This window comes from Eschrichtius robustus, chromosome 11 (assembly GCF_028021215.1).
Source record: "Eschrichtius robustus isolate mEscRob2 chromosome 11, mEscRob2.pri, whole genome shotgun sequence".
Lineage (NCBI taxonomy): Eukaryota > Metazoa > Chordata > Mammalia > Artiodactyla > Eschrichtiidae > Eschrichtius > Eschrichtius robustus.
In genome coordinates, this window is record NC_090834.1 from 97,048,756 (window position 1) to 97,072,968 (window position 24,213).

At 36.7% G+C, this 24,213-nt stretch overlaps 1 protein-coding gene across 2 annotated transcripts in view; it reads left to right on the plus strand.

Annotated features, from left to right (window-relative positions):
- The window catches only part of TTC17 (tetratricopeptide repeat domain 17), a 149,961-nt gene that overhangs the window by 68,205 nt on the left and 57,543 nt on the right, over positions 1-24,213 (plus strand). Inside the window, exons 16-18 of one of the 2 annotated variants that reach the window (XM_068555759.1) lie at positions 3,012-3,198; positions 19,105-19,200; positions 23,172-23,342. In XM_068555759.1, coding sequence (XP_068411860.1) covers positions 3,012-3,198; positions 19,105-19,200; positions 23,172-23,342 — 454 coding nt within the window. The remainder of the gene's footprint in view (positions 1-3,011; positions 3,199-19,104; positions 19,201-23,171; positions 23,343-24,213) is intronic. The other variant, XM_068555760.1, reaches the window with a different exon arrangement.

Sequence of the window (24,213 nt, forward strand, 5' to 3'; positions counted from 1 at the left end):
AAGGTCCTACATGACCTTGTTGCTTTTCTGACCTCGTCTCCATGAGATCGTTCCTTTGGTCATTCTGTTCTAGCCTCACTTGCCGCCTTGCAGTTCCTTGAACGTGCTAGCTGTGCTCCCTCCTCAGGACCTTTGCATTTTCTATTCTCTCTGCTTGGAATGCTTCATCCCACTAAGATTCTTCATAGCTTGCTCCTCATCTCCTTAAAAGCTTTTACAAATACTAACTTCTCAGTGAGTCTTTCCCTTACTACTCTATTTGTAATGGCACTCTCTTCCCTATGCTTAGTACTATTTATGTCTCTTTCCTGCTGTCCTTCATCACATTTTACTCACAATTGTGTGACACGAGATTATAAGATCCACTAAGGCTGGGATTTATCTTTCTTATTTTCTGCTGTATCCCCAGTGTCAAAACCAGTATTTGAAACATGGTAAACACTCAGTAATTATTTTCGGAATGAATTCATGAAAATTATTCTTTTTTTCCAAAATGCTAACCAGTTCGTCTCAAGACAAGATACTTGCACAACTATCATTCTAGTCATAGGGATAATCACGATACTTCGTTTCCTTCATTCTAGTTGTAAGGATAATCATGATACTTCGTTTTCTTATGGAAAATATAAAGACATTTTTGAAATCTATGTATGGAATTTAATTGTATATCTTAGTGTGAACCACTAAGTAATACTTTAAATGTAACCTGAGTGCTATCTAGATTAGGCCTCTTTAATCTGGAATATTTTGTACACCTTGCTTTGGTTATAGTGAGATATTTCTGATGACCTAACAGCCTGAATCAAAAGCAAGTAGCTGATAAATTATAGGGGATAATTGCTTTTCACGGGATATACTGTGCAATTTGAGAATAAAACATTCTTAGATCTTTTAAAATATTTTTAATGATAAAGTAAATAGATGGTTTGTAGAATAAATGGTTTGTGTGCAGCAAATACTAAGCATGGGTATATTTCTGCTAAAATGACCTAAACTGAATACTTCGGGCTGTGTATAAAAACAAAGTCTCAACAAACAATTGGAAGATAGAATTTTAAGACTATTTACAATAGCATCAAAAAAATCAGATATCTAGAAGTAAATCTAAAGGAAGATGCACAAGATTTCTATCATGATTACAAAACATTGCTAAGAGAAAGAAAACCTAAATAAATGGTGATATACATCATGTTCATGGATTGAAAGATTCAATATTGTTAAGATGTAAGTTCTCTTCAAATTGATTTATAGATTCAATTCGATCCCAAACTCCCAGCAATTGCATGTATATGTGTGTGTAAACTGATAAGGAGAGTCAAAAATCTACATAAAAATGGATCTAGAATAGCTCAAAAATTGGGGTGTGAGGGGAAGAAAAAAACAGAGTTGGAAGGTTTATATTACCAGATTTCAAGACTTACTGTAATTAAATCAGTATGGTACTGGCACAAAGATACTCAAATATATCAATGGAACACAATAGAGAAATTAGAAATAGGCCCCTGCATATATGGTCACCTGATTTATGACAAAGGCACACTAGTACAGTGTGTGTGGGGAGCCTTTGGTTTTTCGATAAGTAGTAATGGAGTACTTGGATATCCCCTATGGAAAAAGAAATGAACCTTGACTCCTACTCCATATCATACACAAGATTAATTTGAGGTGGATCATGTACCAAAATGTGAAAGATAAAACAATAAAGCTTCTTGATGAAAACATAGGAGAAAGTCTTTGTTACCTTATAGCTGGCAAAGATTTCAAAAAGCACTAACTATAAAAGAAAAAAATATATAACTGAACTTCATTAAAATTAAGAATTTCTGTTTATCAGAAGATACCATTAAGAGAATAAAAAGGCAAACAACAGACTTGGAGAAGATATTTGCAATAAATATTTCCAGCAAAGGTCTCATGTCTAGTATATATATAAAGAACTCCTTCAAATCAATAAGAAAAAGGCAACCCAATTTTTTTTAAATGGGGAAAATAACAGCACTTCAGCAATGAGGGTACCCGAAGTGCCAGTAAGCACATGAAAAAATATTCAACATTATTACTAATCAAGGAAATGCACATTAAAATCACAGTGAGATGCCACTTAAGCATCTCACTAAAACAGCTAAATTTAAAAAACTGACAGTAACAAGTCAGTGAATTCTCAACAGTTGTTGGTAGGAGTGTAAGTCTGTATGTCCACTGGGAAATGATTTCGTTGTATCTCCTAAAACTAAATGTATGTCTACCTTAAGAACCACTACTAAGTGTATACCCAAGGAAAATGAGTACATATGTCTATCAAAAGACATTTACATGACTGTTCATAGTAGCTTTATTTATAGTAGCCCAAAACTGCAAACAATCCAAAAACTCCCTATCAGTAAGAGAATGGATGAACAAATTGTGGTGTATTCACATGATGAAACATTACACATCAATTTCTTTTAAGAAGAATGAACAAACAGTACACAAAAAACATCTGGTTTCTTGAATATTAGATGTTGTGTTGAGTGAAAGCAGATGCAAAAGGGTACATATTATACACGTAAGAGAACATGCTGTTTGATTCCATTTATATGAAGTTCAAGAACAGGCAAGGCAGAGCTGAGCTATGGTGATAGTCACAACATCACATCAAGTGGTTACCTCTGGGATTGGGGTTGCATTGCCCAGGGGAACCTCTTGGGGCACCAGAAATGTTCTAAACGTTTTGTATCTTTAGATGAGTGGTGGTTACAGGGGTATATACATATATAAAACTTCACTGAGCTGTATGCTTAAGACTAGTGCATGTTACACACTTTATTGTATTTTTTATCTTAGTAAAAAGGTAAAAAATAAATTTATGTTAAACAGTTTAGAATTAGCTGATGTAAATAAAATGGACAGTTGGGGTAACTTTTATGAGGTAACCTAAAAAAAGCCAAAAGACATATACTGTAAAGGTTTTGTAACTCTCAGAAAATATTAATTCATTAACATTTTCTGATTTTTTTTTTTTTTCTTTTCAGCCCCTGACCTTTTTGAGCCTGGGAAATGCTTACCTTGCTCTGAAGAATATCAGTGGGGCACTTGAGGCCTTTAGACAGGCTTTGAAATTAACTACCAAATGCCCAGAGTGTGAAAACAGCCTGAAGTTGATTCGCTGTATGCAGTTTTATCCTTTTCTGTACAACATCACCTCTTCTGTTTGCAGTGGTAAGCAGCTGTTAAATGCTGGCAAAATAATGAGTTCAATCAGGATTCCTGTTTTGATCAACAGAACACAGAAAATGATTTTCTTAATTTTTCCAAGGTTTTTACATAACCAGTGTAATTCTAGATACATAGGAAAGAAATTAATTAATAACTTGCTGTGTACATGCCTTGGAGCATTAGGCTTAATTCTCTCCCAGAACCCTAGTTTGAGAAAGGCTGGGATTGATAAGCTGCGAGATTTTTTTCTCTCCCCCAAATCTCTGATGTTTTACAACAACTCATATTTATGGTAAAAGATGTTTTTTTCTGCCACAAATTCAAACTGTGTAATGAGATTTGAAGCAGTGTTTCTATTCTCATTCACCGAAGTACAGCCCCTTGTCTTTGAGTGGAGGTGGTGTGGACCTTCACCGCACCTTTCAGGCAGTCGTCCGACGTGAAGCGGCTATCTACTTTGCATTCTTCCGCTTCCTCCCACAGGCACCACGCTTGTGTACATATGTGTATACATACACACGTGTGCAGCAGTGTGTCCACCTGGGTCAGAGCTACTTGAGTTAATGTCTGTCTCAACTATTGTAAATTTCTAAGTTCCATGATATTTTTTTCTTCAATATTTTTTTATTGATGTATAGTTGATTTACGATGTTGTATTAATTTCTGCTGTACAGCAAAGTGATTCAGTTATACATATGTATACATTCTTTTTTTTTTGAATTGTATTTATTTTTTAATACAGCAGGTTCTTGTTAGTCATCAATTTTATACACATCAGTGTATACATGTCAATCCCAATCGCCCAATTCATCACACCACCACCCCCAGACCCCCCTCCACTTTCCCCCCTTGGTGTCCATACGTTTGTTCTCTACATCTGTGTCTCTATTTCTGCCCTGCAAACCGGTTCATCTGTACCATTTTTCTAGGTGCCACATATATGAGTTAATATACGATATTTGTTTTTCTCTTTCTGACTTACTTCACTCTGTATGACAGTCTCTAGATCCATCCACGTCTCTACAAATGACCCAATTTCGTTCCTTTTTATGGCTGAGTAATATTCCATTGTATATATGTTCCACATCTTCTTTATCCATTCGTCTGTCGGTGGGCATTTAGGTTGCTTCCATGTCCTGGCTATTGTAAATAGTGCTGCAGTGAACATTGGGGTGCATGTGTCTTTTTGAATTACGGTTTTCTCTGGGTATATGCCCAGTAGTGGGATTGCTGGGTCATATGGTAATTTTATTTTTAGCTTTTTAAGGAACATATTATGTGAACACATTGAATATAAGGAATACATTCTTTTTTTATATTTTTTTATTTATGGTTTATCATAGGATATTGAATATAGTAGTTCCACGATATTTGATTATTTACTTATTTAACCTTCACTGGAAGAAAAAAAATGAGTTTAACTTGAATTATGAGTGGTGCAGTTTGTATACATGTGAATCCTCAGTACCTTGCTTTTGTAGAGAACACAGTAGGTGCCGTGTTTAATGTTCAAATTAGATTATAATATTCAACCAGAGGACTAGCTCACCTCCTTCACTTCAGATATTTAGAAGAAGAAAAAAAGTGGCACACACTTCGTTAAGTGACTTGTCTAAAAGACATCAGTAACTACTAGATTTGGCACCCAAACTGATTCACTATACCAGACTGCCTTAGGATTTTAATGGAAGGCAGGAAGTCATTTTAAATATCAGAGCCCTTTTTTTAGTGAAGAAACAAAAAATCTCTCAGACTCTTTAGCTCAGTTGTAGATCATTGTTGAGCACCATCTAAACTAGAATTCGTGCGTGAGTGCTGAAGGTCTAACAGTGTTTTTAGCAAGGCAGTATAGTGGGGTGGCTAGTTCTAGAGTCATACAGATTCATGTTTGAGCCCTGGCTCTGCCATTACTGTCTTTCTGTTCCCATTAAAGTAATTTGTGTCCTAATCTATAAAATGAAAGACAGTAAAATCTCATATACTTTTTGGGAGGATTAAATGAGTTTATTGTCACAGAGTAGGTGTTATGTAAAAGTAAGCCATTAGAAATTCATGATGAATACAAAATATGACTCTAAAGGTTAAGGATCTTTATCTTCTTACATAATACTAGAAAATATGTTGTGGTCTTTAAAGTTTTGTAGGTTATATCTAAGGACAGCCTTATAAACAGGATTTCATTTTTTTCAATGAGCTGTTTATATTAATAGAATTTCTTATTTTCTTTACTGACTATCATCTCCCTCACCTCTCTTCTTTTCTGATATTGGGAAGAAGGGTTTTGTATGTATATAGTGATCCTTTTCTAAAAGCCTTTTCTTTAGTATTTGTTTTACATGCTTTTGCTTAGTATTTCAGTTTCTTGAAATTTATTGTTACTTTATGTCACTGATGTCAAGAGAGGAAATTCAGTTGTCTTAAGCTCTTTTTCCCCCAGAACATAATCTCAACTAGCCCGGGGAACTATTAACTTGAAACAGATCTTTCTCAAAATTGTAGTATCTGATAGTCCAGGTTATTCCAAGAATATTTTTTTAATTGCTTTTTTTTTTCTTTTCTGCTCACTTTTTGTTTTTTTTAATAATTTTTAAATTTTTGGCTGCATTGGGTCTTCATTGCTGCGCACAGGCTTTCTCTAGTTGTGGTGAGCGGGGGCTACCCTTCGTTGCAGAGCGTGGGCTTCTCATTACGGTGGCTTCTCTTGTTGCGGAGCACGGGCTCTAGGCACGCGGGCTTCAGTAGTTGTGGCTCACATGCTTAGTTGCTCCGTGGCATGTGGGATCTTCCCGGACCAGGGCTAGAACCCGTGTCCCCTGCATTGGCAGGCAGACTCTTAACCACTGCGCCACCAGGGAAGTCCCCAAGAATATTATTGAATCTGATACAATAACAATAAAAGAAAATAATTTGACTTGGAAAGAGGGAATACCATTTTTGGTTCTTTCAGAGAACTCATTTTTTAAATTTTTTTTTTAAATTAAAAAACATTAGCCGTTTTTACATTGTAATTAATTAGTTTAGAAAAGAATCCAACGTCTGCTAACTCCTAAATAAATAGTTACCCCTAATGGAAATATATGCTATAGCATTTTCTAGGTTTAAAACTCATTGATAATACTGAACTAATTTCAATATTAAATTTTTCTTTAACAGTGTTTTTGCATTACTTGTTTCCACAATAATCCTATTTATTGACAGTTGTTTTGCTGAGTTCCAGCTTTGAAAAGCTGAAACTTGAAAGAAGCAGACACCTCTGTTGAAACCATGAACTTCTTACATTTTAAAACCTAACAGTTGCATTTACTCCAGTTATCTCTGAGCTTTCCTAAACTGTTGATGAAAAAGGAGACAAAACCTCTGAGTAATGATTAGCATTTCTGTGCCTTCAGATGATTCTGTCTGCCCTTTACTTTTTCATTTTTGCAATATTGAAAGAAGCTTCATAAGTTATCTTGTTTGATATATCTGTCTAAAGTTTTTATTATGACTATACAAAGGTTTCAAGAAGCAAGGCTTGTGATTCTATTTCCAATAATCAAGGAATTCATATATTTTTTTTTTGTAATACTCATAGTTACAGTTTATTACAGGGAAAAGATACTAGTTAAAATCAGCCAAGGCAGAGTCCTTGAGGGGTACAAATGCAGAACTTCCGGTTGTCCTCTTCCCATGGAGTCATGGACAACATTACCTCCTCCCAGCTATGATGTGTGACAGTACACGTGGAGTATTGCCAACCAAGGGAGCACACCCCAGCCTTTGATGTCCAGAGGGTCTTTTTTTTTTTTTTTTAATTTTTATTGGAGTATAGTTGCTTTACAGTGTTGTGTTAGTTTCTGCTGTACAGCAAAGTGAATGAGCTATACGTATACATATGTCCCCTCTTTTTTGGATTTCCTTCCCATTTAGGTCACCACAGAGCACTGAGTAGAGTTCCCTATGCTATACAGTAGGTTCTCATTAGTTATCTATTTTATACACCGTATCAATAGTGTATATATGTCAGTCCCAATCTCCCAGTTCATCCCAGTGCCCCCTTTCCCCCTTGGTATCCATACATTTGTTCTCTAGGTCTGTGTCTCTATTTCTGCTTTGTAAGTAAGATTGTCTGTACCAATTTTTTCAGATTCCAACATATATGCATTAATATACAATATTTGTTTTTCTCTTTCTGACTTACTTCACTCTGTATGACAGTCTCTAGGTCCATCCACATCTCTATAAATGACCCAATTTTGTTCCTTTTTATGGCTGAGTGATATTTCAAGGAATTCATATTGTAATTGGGTTTTTTTGGACAAGATTTAAGCTGCCCTTATACACCCTTTTTCCAACCTAAAAAATTCTCTTATGAAAGCCTGTTTGAAAAGCTACCAATTTAAAAGCTTTTCAGATGAGCTTTTCAAGATCAAAAATAGTTAAATAGTCTTGGAAAACATTTTAAAAACAACTTTTCTGACCACTGTTGTTAATCTTCCCTAAATTATTTTCTTTAAAGATCCACATTAGACACTGTTTTTTTATAGCGACTGTAATATAGTGTAATGTTTTGGGTAGTATGAACTAAATGGTAAAATTATCAGTAGTCTTTTAACATCAGTAAGTATTGCTTTTCATATATAATCTTGGAAATTTTTCACACAGATTTTTAGTTTATGTTTCTTGGAGTATATACACGGGTAATGTATTTATTTAGCTTTGAACACTGATTCATTCAGCTTAGAAGTACATAATCATTATGCTCACAAAATTTTCTTGTAAAGACTTTATAGCTAAAAATGTGTCAATTAGTGCAGAATCATTTATCTGACAGTTTTCCCAAACTTTGATTAATCTAGATAATCCTCTTATTTACCGCCATTTATTAGTTGCATGTGTTCTTACAGAAACTGCTTATTATCATCATCATCTCTCTCTCTCCTTTGAATAGTACTTAATAAATTCTTTTCTTTTATAGGTATTTTTATATCAGCATTACAGTTTCAAGGATGCTGGGAAGGAAAACATAATAGATTGATTTTTTAATTGCCAACTCTCAAGTTGACTGTGAAAGAGAAGCTACTGCTTCCAGTTTTGATTAAACATTTTATTTTGGCAATTTTTAAATACATAGTTTTTGTCCACATTTATTGACTTGTTATTTTACAATTCAACTTAAATAGAACTGAATTGGCCACTTTAACAAACTCATTTTTCAGTAACAACATACTTGGCCTTTTTTAAAGTAAAATGGAACCTGTTAAATAAACTTACAATGCTTTTGAGTATAAGTAAGGTCTCTTGAGTGCTCAACACTAAAAAAGGACTTTTCAAAAATTGAAAATAACAAGGTGTCACAGAAAATGGAATTTCATGAAACGATAATGATTATCTTCTCTAATGATGAAAAATGGAAAATAATTTATAATAAGCAAAACGTGGATATTAAATCTGTAATATTCATGATAGTGGATTTTCCAAGCGTTTATTACTTAAGAGTATTTTCTACATACTTTCATTCTTCAGTTTCACTGATTTGAAAATTAAAAAGTTACATCTAAAAAAGATGCTTTCTACTACTTAAGCAATATACATGTTCTATTATTATGTCTCTGATATGCATAATTTTACTTTTAGTATTCTTCATTCAGTATTACTTTTCTTACATTAGAAAACATAAGATCAATAGAAGGTTATATTTGTTAGACTTCATTACATGCGTATAGGTATGCCGCTAACAGTGGCATTGTTATTAACTGAGTATAATTAAGCATCAGCCCCACAGTCTCTGAACATTGGTCTTTTCTTAATCCACTGAGACACCTACCCACTTAAAATTATTGGCCCAGATCTTTAGAAATTACGAATAAATGTTATACAGAACTCAGACTTTAATGTCTAGGTATGGTTAGAATGTTATATACATTTCTCTATAACATGTATTTCAAAGCTTTCACCACCATAGAAAAAAATAGAATTTCCAAATCACATACATGAGCTTTAATATCTGTTCCAATGTGCAGAAGAATTATCCTGTGTTGTCTTTATAATGTTTCTGTACTTATAGCATCTACTTACTATTTACCTAAATCTTACCTCCTTTTATAACTTGTTTCTCGCCTGTGGTTTTAGTCTGTGTTCTTCCACCCAAATTTCTGTAGATTTATAACTTGTAGCTTAAAGCAATTTTACATGGAGTTCAGATTTTGAAGGAAAAGAAATCCTGCATTTTGCTGCCCTCCTGTGGACTATCCAACACATGCTACGTGCAGTTAAGGACCTTTGCTTTATCACATTCTTGATGAGAATTAGTGAAGATATCTGCTTTAAAAAAAAGAAAGAAAATACAGTCTGAAAGACACAGTTTTTATAGCATTTTTAATATGCTACTAGTTAGCTTCCCTCCATTTATTTTTGTTGGAAGAATGAAAACTGGTTAACTTTTTACAGGCTCAAAATCCTGTAGGTGCAGGTGCATCCTGCAACAAAGCTAGATGTACCTCTCTATATGTAATATGTATAAATTTTTATACTTCGTTACTTAAAGGGCTTCAATTATTTGGCTAACAAACAATCCTTTGATAAGTATCTATGTGACGGTGAGAGAAGGGATAAGAAAAGTGCCTTTTTTATGAATCTAGAAGCAAAGGTTATGATTTACTCAAGTCACAGAGTCAGTCATTGGTAGCACAGAGACTGAAATCTGAGTCCTCTGTCTTCCAAGACCAGTGTGGCTCTCATGCGTAATTCTTTTATTCTCAAGCCATAAACTATTCCACTGCCAAGACTGAAAGAATTCATATTTGTAGATTCTTGAGTCATTGTATGAAAGTAGTATAATCACTGCACTTCTTATATCATCCCTCAAAAGAGATACATACATCCCTATATAAAACATGCCTCTGAACTATATTATGGGGGACAGTCATAATGAACCCTAAAAGCACACCTAAAATGGTCCCTTTCAGTTTAGCGTGTCACTTTGATCTCTTCTGAATTTTGCATCATTAGATTGCTGTAAAGCCTTGGATTTTACACAGAAGATCTGGTAGCCATACTTGTAATATTCGCTCAGTAGGTAATATTTGTCTTTTGGGATTCCCAGCATTTAGGTTTCATGAGCAAAATGGTTACCTTTTGTTTTCATAAGAGGTTAAGACATTTAGCCAGGTTTTGTTAACCAGTGGTTTTACACTTCAGCCTCCGAAAGACATTGAGTATATATATAAATACTTCTTGGTTTTTAACATGAATTTTTTGTTCAGCATGCAAAAAAAATTGTTTTCTTTTGAGGAATGAGCCTGTTGGCCCCTGCTTAAGATCTTTCTACAGTTGTCCTCCAGTCATTATAGATTGTTAACCTGGCCAAATAATATTTAAGAAAAATGAAATTTGATAGTGGATATAACCTTCTAAAGCAATAGAGTATTTGTTTTCTTTCAACCAAAGGGACCTGAGTATGGCTTATTTATTCATTCATTTATTCAACTAATGTCTACTATTCTAGGAACTAGAAACCAAACAAACAAAAAACTCCAAGTCTTACGGAGCTCCATTCTAGTAAAGAGAAACAGAGCAGATGATAAACATACTAAAGAAGTTATTTAGTATGTTAGAAAATAAGTGCTCTGGGGAAAAATAAATAGAGCAGGAGGGTTGGTGTGATATTTAAATTGGATTAAGGGAGGCCCCATTGAGAAAGTGACACTTGAGCAAAGATTTGAAGGAGGTAAAGGGTTGGACCATGCAGACATACAGCATAAGAGCATTTCAGGCAGAGAAAATAGTTGTTGCAAAAGCTTATGCAAGGGGAGCTTTTCTGTGGTTTGGTGGTGTTGGAGGAAATGAAAGCAGAGACGAACGGGAGGAGGGTAGAACCGCATCTTCACTGCCTTGCAGACCATTCTAATAAGAGAAAGAATGGTAGGTGCAGATATTATTCTAAGAGAAAGATGTATGATTTGGAAGGTTTTGAGCATTAGAGGAAAATGATCTGATGTACATTTTAAGAGGATTCTTCTGGCTGCTCTGTTGAAGATAGATTGTAGTCAGGTAAGGGCACGAGCAGGAAGACCAGTTAGGATGCTGTTGCAAAGATGTAGGTGAAGGATGATGTTGCCTCGGACCAGTGGGGTGAGAGGGGAGAAGGTGAGAAGTGATCGTCCTATCTGGGGTATATTTTTGAAGGTGGAACCAATAAGACACTACCAGAGGAAGTATGGGAAATGAAAGAAACAGAGGTCAGGGTGACTCCTAAATATGGGACCTAAGCAACTAGGTGCTATTTAATGAGATTTTTAATAACCAGTGGTGCTATTTAATGAGATGAAGTCTGAGGAAGGAACAGATTTAGGGAGAAAAACAAGTTTGGTTTTAAACAAGTTTCAGTTGCCTTCTAAATGTTTAAGTGATGTTATTGGGTAGGCAGTTGGATATATATGAATGTCATTATGGTCAAGGAAGAGCCCCAGGCTAGAGATGAAAATTTGTGAACCATGGACATATGAATGTCTTTTAAAATCACAAAATTGGATGAAGTTACCTCAGTGATCAGTATAAAAAGAAAAGAGGTCAACGATTAATTACTAGGGCATTCCAGCCAACATTTAGTTGTCAGGAAGAGGAAGAACATTACAGGAGTAGCCAGTAAGACAGTAGGGAAACCAGGCAAGTATTCTGTTCCAGAAGCCAAGCGAAGAAAGTGTTCCAAGGAGTGGTCAGTTATATCATTATTCTTATGCTACATGGATATATTCTAAGAGCTTGAGTTGGATGAGGACAGAGAATAAAGCATCGGATTTCTGAACATGGAGGTTGTTGGCAGTCTTCTAAAAGTTTGTATTAAATGGCTTGTGAAGTAGGTGACGAAGTGGAGATGGCCAGCAGCTCTTTCAAGGAGTTTTGCTGTAGCGAGGGGCAGAAAAATGGGATGGTAGTTGGGGGGGGGGGGTGTGGGATCGAAGATATTTGGTTTTGGTTTTATTGTTCTAAAAATAAGAGGTATTGCAGTGTGTTCCTGTAGGAAATGTCCAGTAAAGAGGAAGAAATTGAAGATGCAGTAAAAACTGTAGAAGCAAAACTCTTGAATAAACAGAAGGGGATGGGCTCCAAGGCACAGGTGTAGCCTAGAGGTTGTCCTTAGATAGGAGAAGGTACAATATATAGGTATAGATGCAGGTATGATGGTGAGACTTTTGATTACTTCTCAGTGAAGTAAGAGGCCAGTTGTCAGATGAGTGTGAAGAGGGGCAGAGGAGGTTAGAAATATAATGAGAGAGGAAGGGCTGAAAACAATGGACTCAGAATGTGAACTGACTAGAGAGGTTTCTAATTTTGGTAACTGGATAAATGTCAATGTCATTAATTTAGAGAAGGAATATGGAAAAGAAATTATCTATGCCTTGATGTGGTGCTGGAAACTAAGTTCAGTGATAGACATGTTCATACAGAGATGCCACTGGTTCCCTCAGATTGTTCAGGGTGAGAAGAAAAGTCCTAGAAGGGAATCTTAGAAAATACTAGCATTTAAGGAGCAGAGCCAGTGAAAGAGTGAGTAAAGAGAGGTATTGGGAGAACCAAGAGGGAGCTGGGTTTTTCAGGTCAGAAGAACAGAGGGTTTGAGAAGGAAAAAGAAATCAACAGTAGCATGTCCTATATTGGTTCCTAAAGTAGGGTACAAATATCACCAGAGGCACACAAGCTTTTAGGTGGTACTTAGAGTAACATTTTTTGATTTTAGTATTTGTGGCTTATTCTAATGGGCATTAGAAGAAATAAATAACCAACACATCAAACCTGTAATTCATGAAAAGTGGTACTGATTTTCCCTTTTAACATAAATTAATGTAAGATTAAACAGTGACTCCATTTAAAGAAGAACATTGCATAAATTATGGTACTGGTACCTATGGAAAAATCACGACAGTAGTGGACGAATGAATAGTGTGGGAACCTCTGAGTTTAACAGTTTAGAAAATCATTTGGTGACCTCATTTTATCAAAAGTATTTTCTGTAAAATGGGGAAATATCTGTACTAAAACAAGAATAAATTTTAGGAAAATAGAAATATTAAAGTGAGCTCTCTATGTATAGTTGAATTACTTTTAGAGTTACTGGCATAGATTCTAAACTATATAACTTTTGTTTCATCCTGTCACTGTGTAACTAAAATAACTTTAAAGCAAATAGTTAATGATACCAGGAATCATTCTTTAGATAATATATAAAGGCCCAGCATGTAATACACACAGAGCAAGTGGTTTTATTCTCTGTCTCTGGGACTCTTGGAACTGAGTCACTGCAGCTTTGTTGTGATGCTCCAAGAGGACTGTGTCCAAGGGCAGCAACTAAGCAGTCACTCTAGACATTTGAGTAGCACTTCTTGAAGTCAGCTAGGAGGTTAGCACTGCAGCTTGTTACTCAGTTATGGAATGCTTTTGTTCATTACCTTAAAAATAAGAAGTTGCAAATTTATAATCTGAGTTACAGAGCTTAACACTTCAGGTGTGCGAATGGTCTTTGCCAGTGTTAGGGTTACTATCTTGAGTCTCCAATAGGAAGTGAGTTATACTTTTGAGTTTGTAAATTAAGTTAAGATCATGGTTCTGCTTCCTTTATGCTCTGTATGTAGTGCGGGGACACCCACTGGAAGGCATCGTTAATCATATTTTGTGAACACTTACCTACAGATAGGGTTGGAAAGTTATACTGAGACATCTTTCTTTGTGTATAGGCTCCATTCTGCATCAGGAACTTACTGTGGTTTCCTGCATTCACATCACTGAGGTCACAGTGATTGTACACACCAGCAAGAAAAATGAAGGATGAGCAAGATGGGGTCTGTTTTATCTAGCCCCCACTAATTATTGAACAAGATAGTTTTACTATGGTTTGTCACTGCAGTAGTACATGTCTCCTGATAGGAACTGAAGGGGGCAAACTTCTAGTTATAAATACTTTGTGTGTAGTAAGTTAGGCAAGTTCATTGGATGCTATCTTTTTACATCTTCAGTTTCCATTCATTGTTGCAGATGTTTTTGGAGATATTTCAGTTTGTGATGTTAAGCTTTGCTATCTCATATAGCAAGCATTTGCATGACTCCTCCCCATTCAAAAAGATTATTCTAATTGGCAGAACTAACTCACTGTCTCTCTCTCTCTCTCTCTTTCTCTCTCTCTCTCTCACACACACACACACTCACACACACACACACACACACACACACACACACACACACACAATCCATGCTACATTAGAGTGGGCTCTTTTATAAGTGACCTATACCTCATAAAATTCTTTACATGCACTGCAAACCAACTAGTTGAAATGAATTCCCAGTTTTGGAGTTCTTGTTTGAAACAGTGAGCACCGGCAGTTCCCTGGCAGTCCAGTGGTTAGGACTCGGTGCTTTCACTGCCATGGGCCCAGCTTTAATCCCTGGTCAGGGAACTAAAATCCCACAAGCTGCAAGGTGCGGCCAAAAAGAACAACAAAATAATAGGGGCTTCCCTGGTGGTGCAGTGGTTAAGAATCTGCCTACCAATGCAGGGGACACGGGTTCGATCCCACATGCCCCAGAGCAACTAAGCCCATGCACCACAACTACTGAGCCTGCACTCTAGAGCTCACGAGCCACAACTACTGAAGCCCACACCCCTAGAGCCTGTGCTCTGCAACAAGAGAAGCCACCGCGATGAGAAGCCCGTGCACTGCAATGAAAGAGTAGCCCCTGCTCGCCGCAACTAGAGAAAGCCTGCACGCAGAAATGAAGACCCAACGCAGCCAAAAATAAATAAGTAAAATAAATAAATTTATTAAGAAAAAACAAAAAACAGTGAGCACCAAGTATTTCAACCCCTTTACAAATTTAATCATTGAATAATTTTTTTTTTAACTCAGTTCCATGGGCTGATGGAAATAAAGCAGTTGAGCCTGATAATCAGTAGAAAAGAGCATTCGTGAGATTTAAAATACATATGACTGAGGATACCTGGCATATATATATGTGTCCGTGTATATGCTGGTTTGGGTTTTTTCCCCTCTTTTTTCTTTCAGTGTTAGTTATTACAAGTAGTCGAATTTATTTCATACTAAACTGTTGTGATCTTTGACGAAGAAAATCTCAGTAGTCTGTTACTTTTTCTTAAGCACCAAAGTTTATTTAGTTATGATCTTGAAAATACAGGAGAAATTTAAATCATATTTCATAGCTGTTGAAAAGAACACAGCTTTGGATTCTCTTGTCTTCTCATTTAGTTTATTTTTATTGATATAACAACAAATCTAAATTTGCCATTCAATACTTGCCAGTCTGAAAGCAGTTTAAACTGCTTTAGCTGTCAGGCATTACTTAATAACCCAGTCAGATCACAAATACCCAAAATGATAATTATTTTAAAAAATAATAAAATAAAACAAGCATATCAATTTTCAGGAGAAGGAACTAGAGGTCAGTAGCAGCTGATAGGGTATGTGGTGTTGATCTAAACTTCTGAGTCCTGGTATACCTGTAGTAATATAGCCAATTTCCCTTGATGATGTGAAATACAGCTAGAGGAAAACCTAACATGAACAAAACAAATAATTCACCACCTCCCTCACAGTACACTGCCTAAATACCATAAATGTTAAAAACTGGGAGAGAGCAAGGTCCTAGAAACCGTGTTATTTATTATGTGCTAAGTGGCCACTGAGGTGAATGCCTCCAGGCAACTTTCATTTGGTGATATAAAGCAAAAGGAAACAGTATGATACTATCATTTATTTTTCTATGCTTTTCACTTGATTTAGTGCACTGACCATATGTACTTAGATTTAGGTAGATACACTCAAAGTTCCTGTCTTAATCCCAAACCCCTAAAGTGAGTCTGATATCAGCCAGCTAGGGAACTTTCTTACTGAAAGCCACAAGGCCTTGCTCAAAATGTTCTGTGGTAGCGGGACTTCAGTGGCCTTTTTATTAACTTTGGTTTAAATATCATACTTATTACCCAAACCAGTGTAAAGGACAATTCCTAACCCTCTTTGTCCTCATATCTAAGTCCTATGAGATATTACTAGGCTCAAGTCTTTAACAATCATGGAATAACTAGGCTCTTGTGTTCTCATTTAAAGATACTGTTCTTATAATCCACTTAGTCTGAGGAGTAAAAAAGACCAAGTAGCCTTTGACATTTTATTAGCCTTGGCCTTGCATTATATCCTTGCTTTAGGAAAAAGCGCAAGCCTAATGGCAGTAAATGCTTCTGATGGTAGGTCCCTTTCCCATTATGCATATCTCTGGGCTTCCATTTATAGTTTGAGGAGGGGGAGCAGAGTTAAATCTATTGATTTTTCTACTAGACTTTTTTCCTTGACATCAGCAGGTGACCAATCACTTGCAGCAAGAGAAAGAAGAGGTAAATATAAACTGCAAAGGTTGTGAGTAGCTAGGAAATCTAAGCCCTCCCCTGTTCCTTCATCCCAACCTTCTGTTTATAGGCTTATTCTAGGTATTAAGAATTGCATGAAGCCAACTCACTGCAAGAATATGTGGTTGACGCAAATAGACATGCTTAATTTAAGCTCACTGACCACATAAGGGCTTTAATATCATTCTGTCTTTTGCAAAGTCAATGGAAGTTGTACCAGACCATGACGTATGATGATGCTATTGTGGAATACTTGTTTGCTTTACCACATACACCCCGCTCTCCTGGTTCCTTGTGTTGGCTTATATTGTTTTCAGTAGCTCTTCCCCATAACCCTCCCTCCTGCCCTCCCCCCGCACGAAAATTCTAATCTTGCCCATCCTTCAAGGCCCACTTCTGCTATATGCCTTACTGATCCCTTAATTATAAGTAATGCATAACCGGTCGTTCCACCTGCACCTCTCCTTCAGCTCCTGTGACTTGCCATTACAGTTACTTGTGTACAAGACGCTACTCTCCTACAGGACTTCTCTAGCTCATTTAGAGCAGGGGCCAATCCTGTTTTTCATCTTCATACCCTGGCCCACCATGCATTCCACACCGTCCTCCCAATGTTTAGCCCATAGAATGTGCTTAAATTGCAAATTAGCTAATGGCATTTCAGGTTTGAACTACTGAAAATACCTAGTAATAGAGGGTAATTAACTCATACCCACCCACTGTTTATCCAGAATGCTTTATCCCAGACCCCCACTCAACATACATATATAGATATAGATCTTCTTTTGAGGTCTGCAGCTCCCACACAATAGGAGGGGGAATAGAAAAGGAATTATCTCATTTGAAGGCACATGTTGTGTCCACTAGAAGATGACATATCTAATAGATAGCCTGTATTTTCTCCTGTCTGCACTGTTTTTAATGAAAGTTACAAATGTCCTTGTTGACCCTCATTGAAAAACTGACATTTACAGGTAAATCAGTAAGTGTGAGAATCTATTGGATTTGTTTCCCCAACATTCTTGCTGGAAACAAATTTCCCTAGGCTGAAGTAAGACAGAGATTTAAATTTAATAATAACAATAATAACAAAAACAATAATAACAATAAAATATTCAACAGCAGCTATGGCAGTTAATTTTCTTTCTTTTTCAATATAGTTTCTACACGGGAAAATCTTTCCTAGTAAACTTCCAGTAAATGTTTAAATTCCCTTGTTTAGACATCTAACCTGATCTTTCACATTTGTGGAGGAAGTTACAGCTGTGGAGAGCTTGAATTGCATCACTGGAGTCATGTCTTCCACAGTCTCCATGTCATGGTGTCTGTGTCTCAACTGGTGCTGACTTTGCTCCCTGTGCTTTAGTCACTTAAGTGATGGCCACGTGGCAAGACAAAGAGGCCAGATTTATTGCTAGTTCTCTTTTTTCTTCTCTAAAAGAAGGCAGGGAGTATAGGTCTATAGAAACCAATGCACTTCTGAACTCTTGGGCAAATCAGATTCCCCCACCATGTGTGAAGAGAGTGTTACCCAGGATAGAATTTAACTCTAGAATAAGTAGTAAAAGGGAGTCCCTCTCTCTCTCTCTCTCTCACTCTCTCTCTTTTCTTTTGAGGTCACACACTTTTCTTTCTTAGTTTTTCCTTTTTAAGCTCACTTGTGACTCATTCACCTCACCACGAGGGAATACCTGTATAATCCTGAGGTTGCTGATTTCAAGTCTTTAATATGGTGTTTTCTGTCATTGCCGTACTTTTAAGGTCAGCCAGTACATAACTATTACTTTTAAACCTCCTGCAAAGAATTCCATTCAGCAGTAATTGCTGAATGGGAACAAGTCTGAGCCATTACTTCCGTCAAAATGATTTCTCTCATCTTTCTAAGTGGAGGACAGCACAGGACAGAGGAAGTGAGGCAGTTTCCCTTGTCTCAGGTGCAGCCATCAGCATCCTAGGTTCACCTAAATTCAAGGAGTTCTGTATGCTTATGTTCACAGTGGTTTCAGCAATAGTGTTTCCTACAGCTCCTCTTACTGTAGCACAGTAGCTTCTCTCTCCATTTCAGATAAAGAACCTAGACACAGAGAAGGGAATTGATTTGCCAAGGTTCATATGGTAAGGCTGCAGCTGAGGCAGGATTTGAATTCATACCATGGAATGCTCCTCTTAGAACAATGTCTGCAAGACTTTGTCACAACCTCTGGAGGTGGAAATCATAAAGGAATCTGTTCCCAGTGAGGTTTCTTACTGCTTCACGTATACCTATTTCTCTGTGTAGTACCAAGCCCCACATGCCACCCACAGTTAAAGTTTCCTCATAATATTTTAAAGTAATCTTGCATAGTAATGGTGCACAACTGAAAGATACACTTTTGTTCACTTCTCAATTTATATTACTATTTTTCCTAAAAGATACATATCCTACTAGAGAAATAAATATGAAATTAGTTACTTGGCTCTTACAAAGTTCTGAGGCCTCTCAATTTTGTGACATTTCTTTCTTACAACTAACCCTAAAGGATTCCTAACCCAGCCAGGAATCTCTTACCAACTTATGAGATTCAGAAGAGAAGAATTCTTAAAAAAGAAGAGAAGAGAAGAATTCTTTTTAACAAGTAAGTGGTTACCCAACTCCAGTTAGAAAATAAATATTCTTCTAGGACCTTTGTAAACAGAATTTATATGAGAAGATAGGAGATTTCTTTAACCTTAGTCATGGTAGGAGTTCCTGAGAACTTAGTTTACTCTGAAAATCTGTTTAGCCACAGAATAAATTGTGCCTTTCTCCCTTAGGAGACTTATGCTTTGACAAGGTATATTAAATATTTAGTTGTTTTCCAGAACACCCTTGTAGGGGAGGTTAATATTAATAACCCAACTTATGCAGTCAATACTCTAACCACAGAAAAGGATGTTGCTATGGCTAAGATCTCATACCAGTTCCAGAATCAGAAATACCCTGTTTGGAGTTTCATGCTTAGTTGGTGTTGCCTTGTACTCTCTTACTTCTAAGAAAAACCAGACTGCCAGGATTTGAATTGCTAAATGCTTTGCAAGCAAGTATAGAGCATTAAGCAGAGAAAAGTGTTTCCATTTTCACCTGGAACCTTGTTATCTAAAGCATTTCATTTAAATCATGTAGTTCCAGAAACAACAACAACAGCAAAAACATACCTCTCAAGGTTAGTCCAAGTCACAGAATCTCATTTTTGCATTAGCAAAAAATAATAGCCTTATGCACGGAAGATGACTTTTTACTTTTTAGGTGTCTTTCCATTTTTCCTTCTCCAACATTTTCTTGTGTTTCTTTAATAAGAACATCATCTCTGCCTTTGCTGGGAAGACAAGCAATATTTTTCTACATAGGCAACTTTTTTTTAGTTCCCCTTTGAGCTAGAGTAGACCTATACTATAGTCCAAAGAATAGAAACTTATTTTTTCTGAAATTCTTCAGTTCTCCCTCAGGCAACTGGAAGGAGTAATTCAAAATTTAAGCAATATGACTTTCTATGATTAGCCTAGATAATCATGGAAATCACACCAGAATGCTAAACCAGTCTGTTTTTAACTGTCAACCTAAGAAAATTCATATTAATAGTTCTAATTTTAAAGCATGTAGTTTTTACATGATCATTTTGACTCTGCCTATTTCCAAGAAATATCCTAACATAAACTTCTTATGCCTCCTTTAATTCCCCCAGATCTCCCTGATCCCCTTTCCTGCCCTCTCCCTCAGAGGTATTGGCCCCAATTTCCTGAGTTGGAGGGCAAGACATTCTTAGAATGCAGAAGGCTTGCTTCAAGAGGGTGTCTGGGCTAGAGGTCATGCAAGAGGACTAATTTTAGCTTCACATCGTATCTTATAAATTACCTAGAGAGCATTTTTAAATATTGCAGACATTTTAAAAGATGAAGCCAATTAAATTTTTATAGTAGAAAGAGGGTGGGAGAGAAAAATAAGATGGCAAAGGTTGGAGGAGGAAATCAACTGCAGGAAACACAGCTAGAATTTCACTGGGTTCCAGTGTTAAAGGTTTATCTTTTTGCTTTACTTGACCTGTGTCAAGATGAAAAATGCTTTAGAGGCAAATTCACCAAAGCTGAAGGCAAAGAGAATATTCACTAGGAAAACATGTTTAAAATTATCAGTATCACTGTCATCATTTTTTCCTCTCTGCTTTTAATAGTCATGCTTATTTATTTCCCAATTAAGAATTGCCTCTGAAAAGCATGCTGTTCTTCATAGTGAATTTTAGTCAGTTGGGTGTGTAGAGTTGTTGTCATTGCTCTGTTTTATTTTAATGCTCTTATGCTTGGTTTCCCCATACTTAATTGCACGTACTAGGTGGTGAAGACAGAAGTAGAGGCAAATCTGCAACCTCTGTCTGTCCTCTCAGGAGAATCTGGAGAAAGAAAGCAACTACCATTGCTCATGGCTTCTTTTCTTAGCCCTCCAGGGCCCACACACTCCACACCTTCCATCTCTATCAAATCATACTTCTCATTCTCTCCCAAACACAAATGAGAATTCCTATTCCTATTGCTTTGCTCAACACATTATTCCTCCCTGCCTAGAATGCCACCTTCTCTACTTTTTCTGCTAAAGAGGTAGTATTGACTAGGGGAAAGCCAAGAAGCTTTGTGGTAAAATAGAATTAATTCAAATCCCAGATCTACCACTTACTTACTGTTTGACCAACAGTTACTTACTTACTGTTAGTTAAGTTAGTTAGTTACTTACTTACTGTTAAGTTACTGTTAAGTTAGTTACTTACAGTTAGTTACTTACTTACTGTTTGACCAACAGTTACAACAATAAGCAAGTTACTTAGTTTCACTGATAGTTTCCTTATCTGTGAAATTAATAATATTTCACAAGGTGTTTTTGAGGAGTAAGTGGAAGAAAAAATACAGAAGTACTCAATAAATATTGATTCCCTTCCTTGTAATTCCCCCTTTTGAAGTTCTGTGTTTTTAAATCCTATGTATTCTTCAAAATTCAAGTTCTACCTACTCAAAGCTTATTCTCTGAAGCACTTACTTGGCACAGTAGACTACCTCATTATTGTTTGTTGTCTTGCATTTACTGTCTTGTAAGCTTCCTGAGAGCTAAAGCTTCTGATGTAGCCTTGTTGAAAATGGTAGCCTCAGATGTGTGGTAGTGTAGAACTGGAAAATGGTAGCCTCAGACGTGTGGTAGTGTAAAACTGGAAAATGGTAGCCTCAGACGTGTGATAGTGTAGAACTGAAAAATGGTAGCCTCAGACGTGTGGTAGTGTAGAACTGGAAAATGGTAGCCTCAGACGTGTGGTAGTGTAGAACTGGAAAATGGTAGCCTCAGACGTGTGGTAGTGTAGAACTGGAAAATGGGAAGTGAATCCCTAAGTATGCAGTCCCCTTTCTCTCACCTAGGAAGTTGGGAAAGGTTTTGAGTCCATTATGTTTTCTTGGCACAATAGGGAAAATGGCCTGAGAAATGCTTTCCAGAATTATGGAATCTGAAAGGGAGTCATCAGATCCAGAAAGAGACTTCTTGTATTTCCATTGCTGCAGAGACAGCCTGATTGGGTACATACATCTCTTTGGGGCAACATTCTCTTAAAAAATAAAAAAACTTTTAGAGAATGTTTGGACGTTCTGATAAAGGAGGAAAGTTACTTTTACACTCTTACCCAGAGAATTGTCCTATAATATGAATGTAGGCTTCCACTGAACATGCACCTTCAGTAGCAACGCACATGGAACATGAGGAGACCTGTTCAGCCAGCCAGATCCCCACTACAGCAGACACAACAGCCCCGGAGAATGTCCATCGGGTGGAGCTGGGTAGTGGCTCTTTATCCCTATTAACACACAATCCCTAATAAGGTCAAAGCTCTTCAACTCCTGGGCAAAATTGTAGCAAAAGGTCATGCTCACTATATATATCAGAAGGTATCACAGAGTGCTATGATTACATTCAAGATGTGACATTTTATGCTTAGGTAAATCTTTATTACATGATCAGAACTTGTTTTTCAAAAGAAAAATAGGCACCTGTGTGATCTGAGAGTCTTAAATGTGGATTCTCTGCCACCACTATCCCCCTCTAAGTCCTTGGTTTTTAATTTATAATCCTTTACCTTTTGGTATATCTTTCATTTTAAGCTATGATGCAAGAATGGTATATTTTTCGGCTATAATTCATCTATCTCCAGACTTATTGAGGTACTAATCTGTCACTTCTCACCTTCAAAAGGCAAATAGAAGGAAAACCACTTTTTATGATGTTTCTGACTTTCAGAGAAGTGTTTCACAATCACTCATTATGAATGGAAGGAGATCTTGGGACTTGATCTTTGTTGTTACAGTTTTTTCCCCCAAATACTTACAATAGCCTAACAGGTGAAACTTGAACTTCAGTGCAAAATCTTGAATCACAGTTACGGTCTGCCTTTGGGCACTCCACCTCACTGATTTGTGCATGTTCTGCTGGAGAAAAACCGACAGTCGCCTTTTTGCTCTTCTTGATAGTTGGGGACCTTGAGCTATGGGACTACACAAGAGAGGTTTCTAACGTGCTCTATCTGTGTCTCTTGTCATTGAGGTAATTGTCATGCGAAAACCCTGGACAACAGCCATGACAAACAGAAATATTTTGACAACTCACAGTCACTGGATGCCGCTGAAGAAGAGCCCTCTGAGACAGGAACAGAGGAAGACCCTGTGCTCTCTGTTGAGAATTCAGGGAGGGACTCAGATGTCCTTAGACTTGAAAGTAAGTTGATTTGACCTGAGCTGTGCTTCTGGAGTAAAATCAACTCTCACACTTGAAGCTTAGGCTTTTCTCTACTCTCAAGTGTTTGTTCTTTCTTTTAACAATCACTAACTATATTGTAGATCGTGAGGGTGACCCTCAAGATTGGGAGGCAGAAGGCAAGCTATAAAGTGGAAGTGCTCTGCACACTTCTTTCTGTTTTCTCCACCTCAGCATCTTCATTTGCTAGAACAAATTTGATTTATGTACTAGTCTTTCTTCTTAATGTCATTAGTCTATTGAGTAAGTCATTGAGAAAAAAAAAAGCAAGTTGTATTTATACTAACCCAATAAAATTTAAAGATTTGAAATAACGGGCATGCCTACCAGGCCCTTTCCTAAAATTCCATTTTATGACCACATTTTGAGCTATGCTGTGCTAAAAAGCTTTAAGGTTATCAATTTATAATTGCCAAAATGAGTGACTTCTTTTAAGTACTCATCCTGCTTAACCTCTTTTCTGCCTTTGGAACTGTGCACAACTCCTCGCTTGAAACTTTCTCCTTCTTCTCCTCTTGGCTTCTGGGATATCACTTGTTCTTGGTTCTTTTCCTTTGTCCTCAGAATATCTTTTTTCAATTTCATTCACTTATTCTTTACTTTGCCCTTTATTTTTTTTACCCAGGATCTTAACCTTGGTCTTCTTTTCTTAGTCCTCCATGTGTTATCTCTTGGTGTTTCAGATACTTTGGAGTATACCAATGACTCTAAATCTGTATTTTCAGCTAAGACATTCTTTATGACTCCAGATCTTATTTCTACCTTTTTAGTGGTCTCTTTATCTGGATGTGCCACAGCCATTTCAAACTTAACGTACCTAAAATTGAACTTG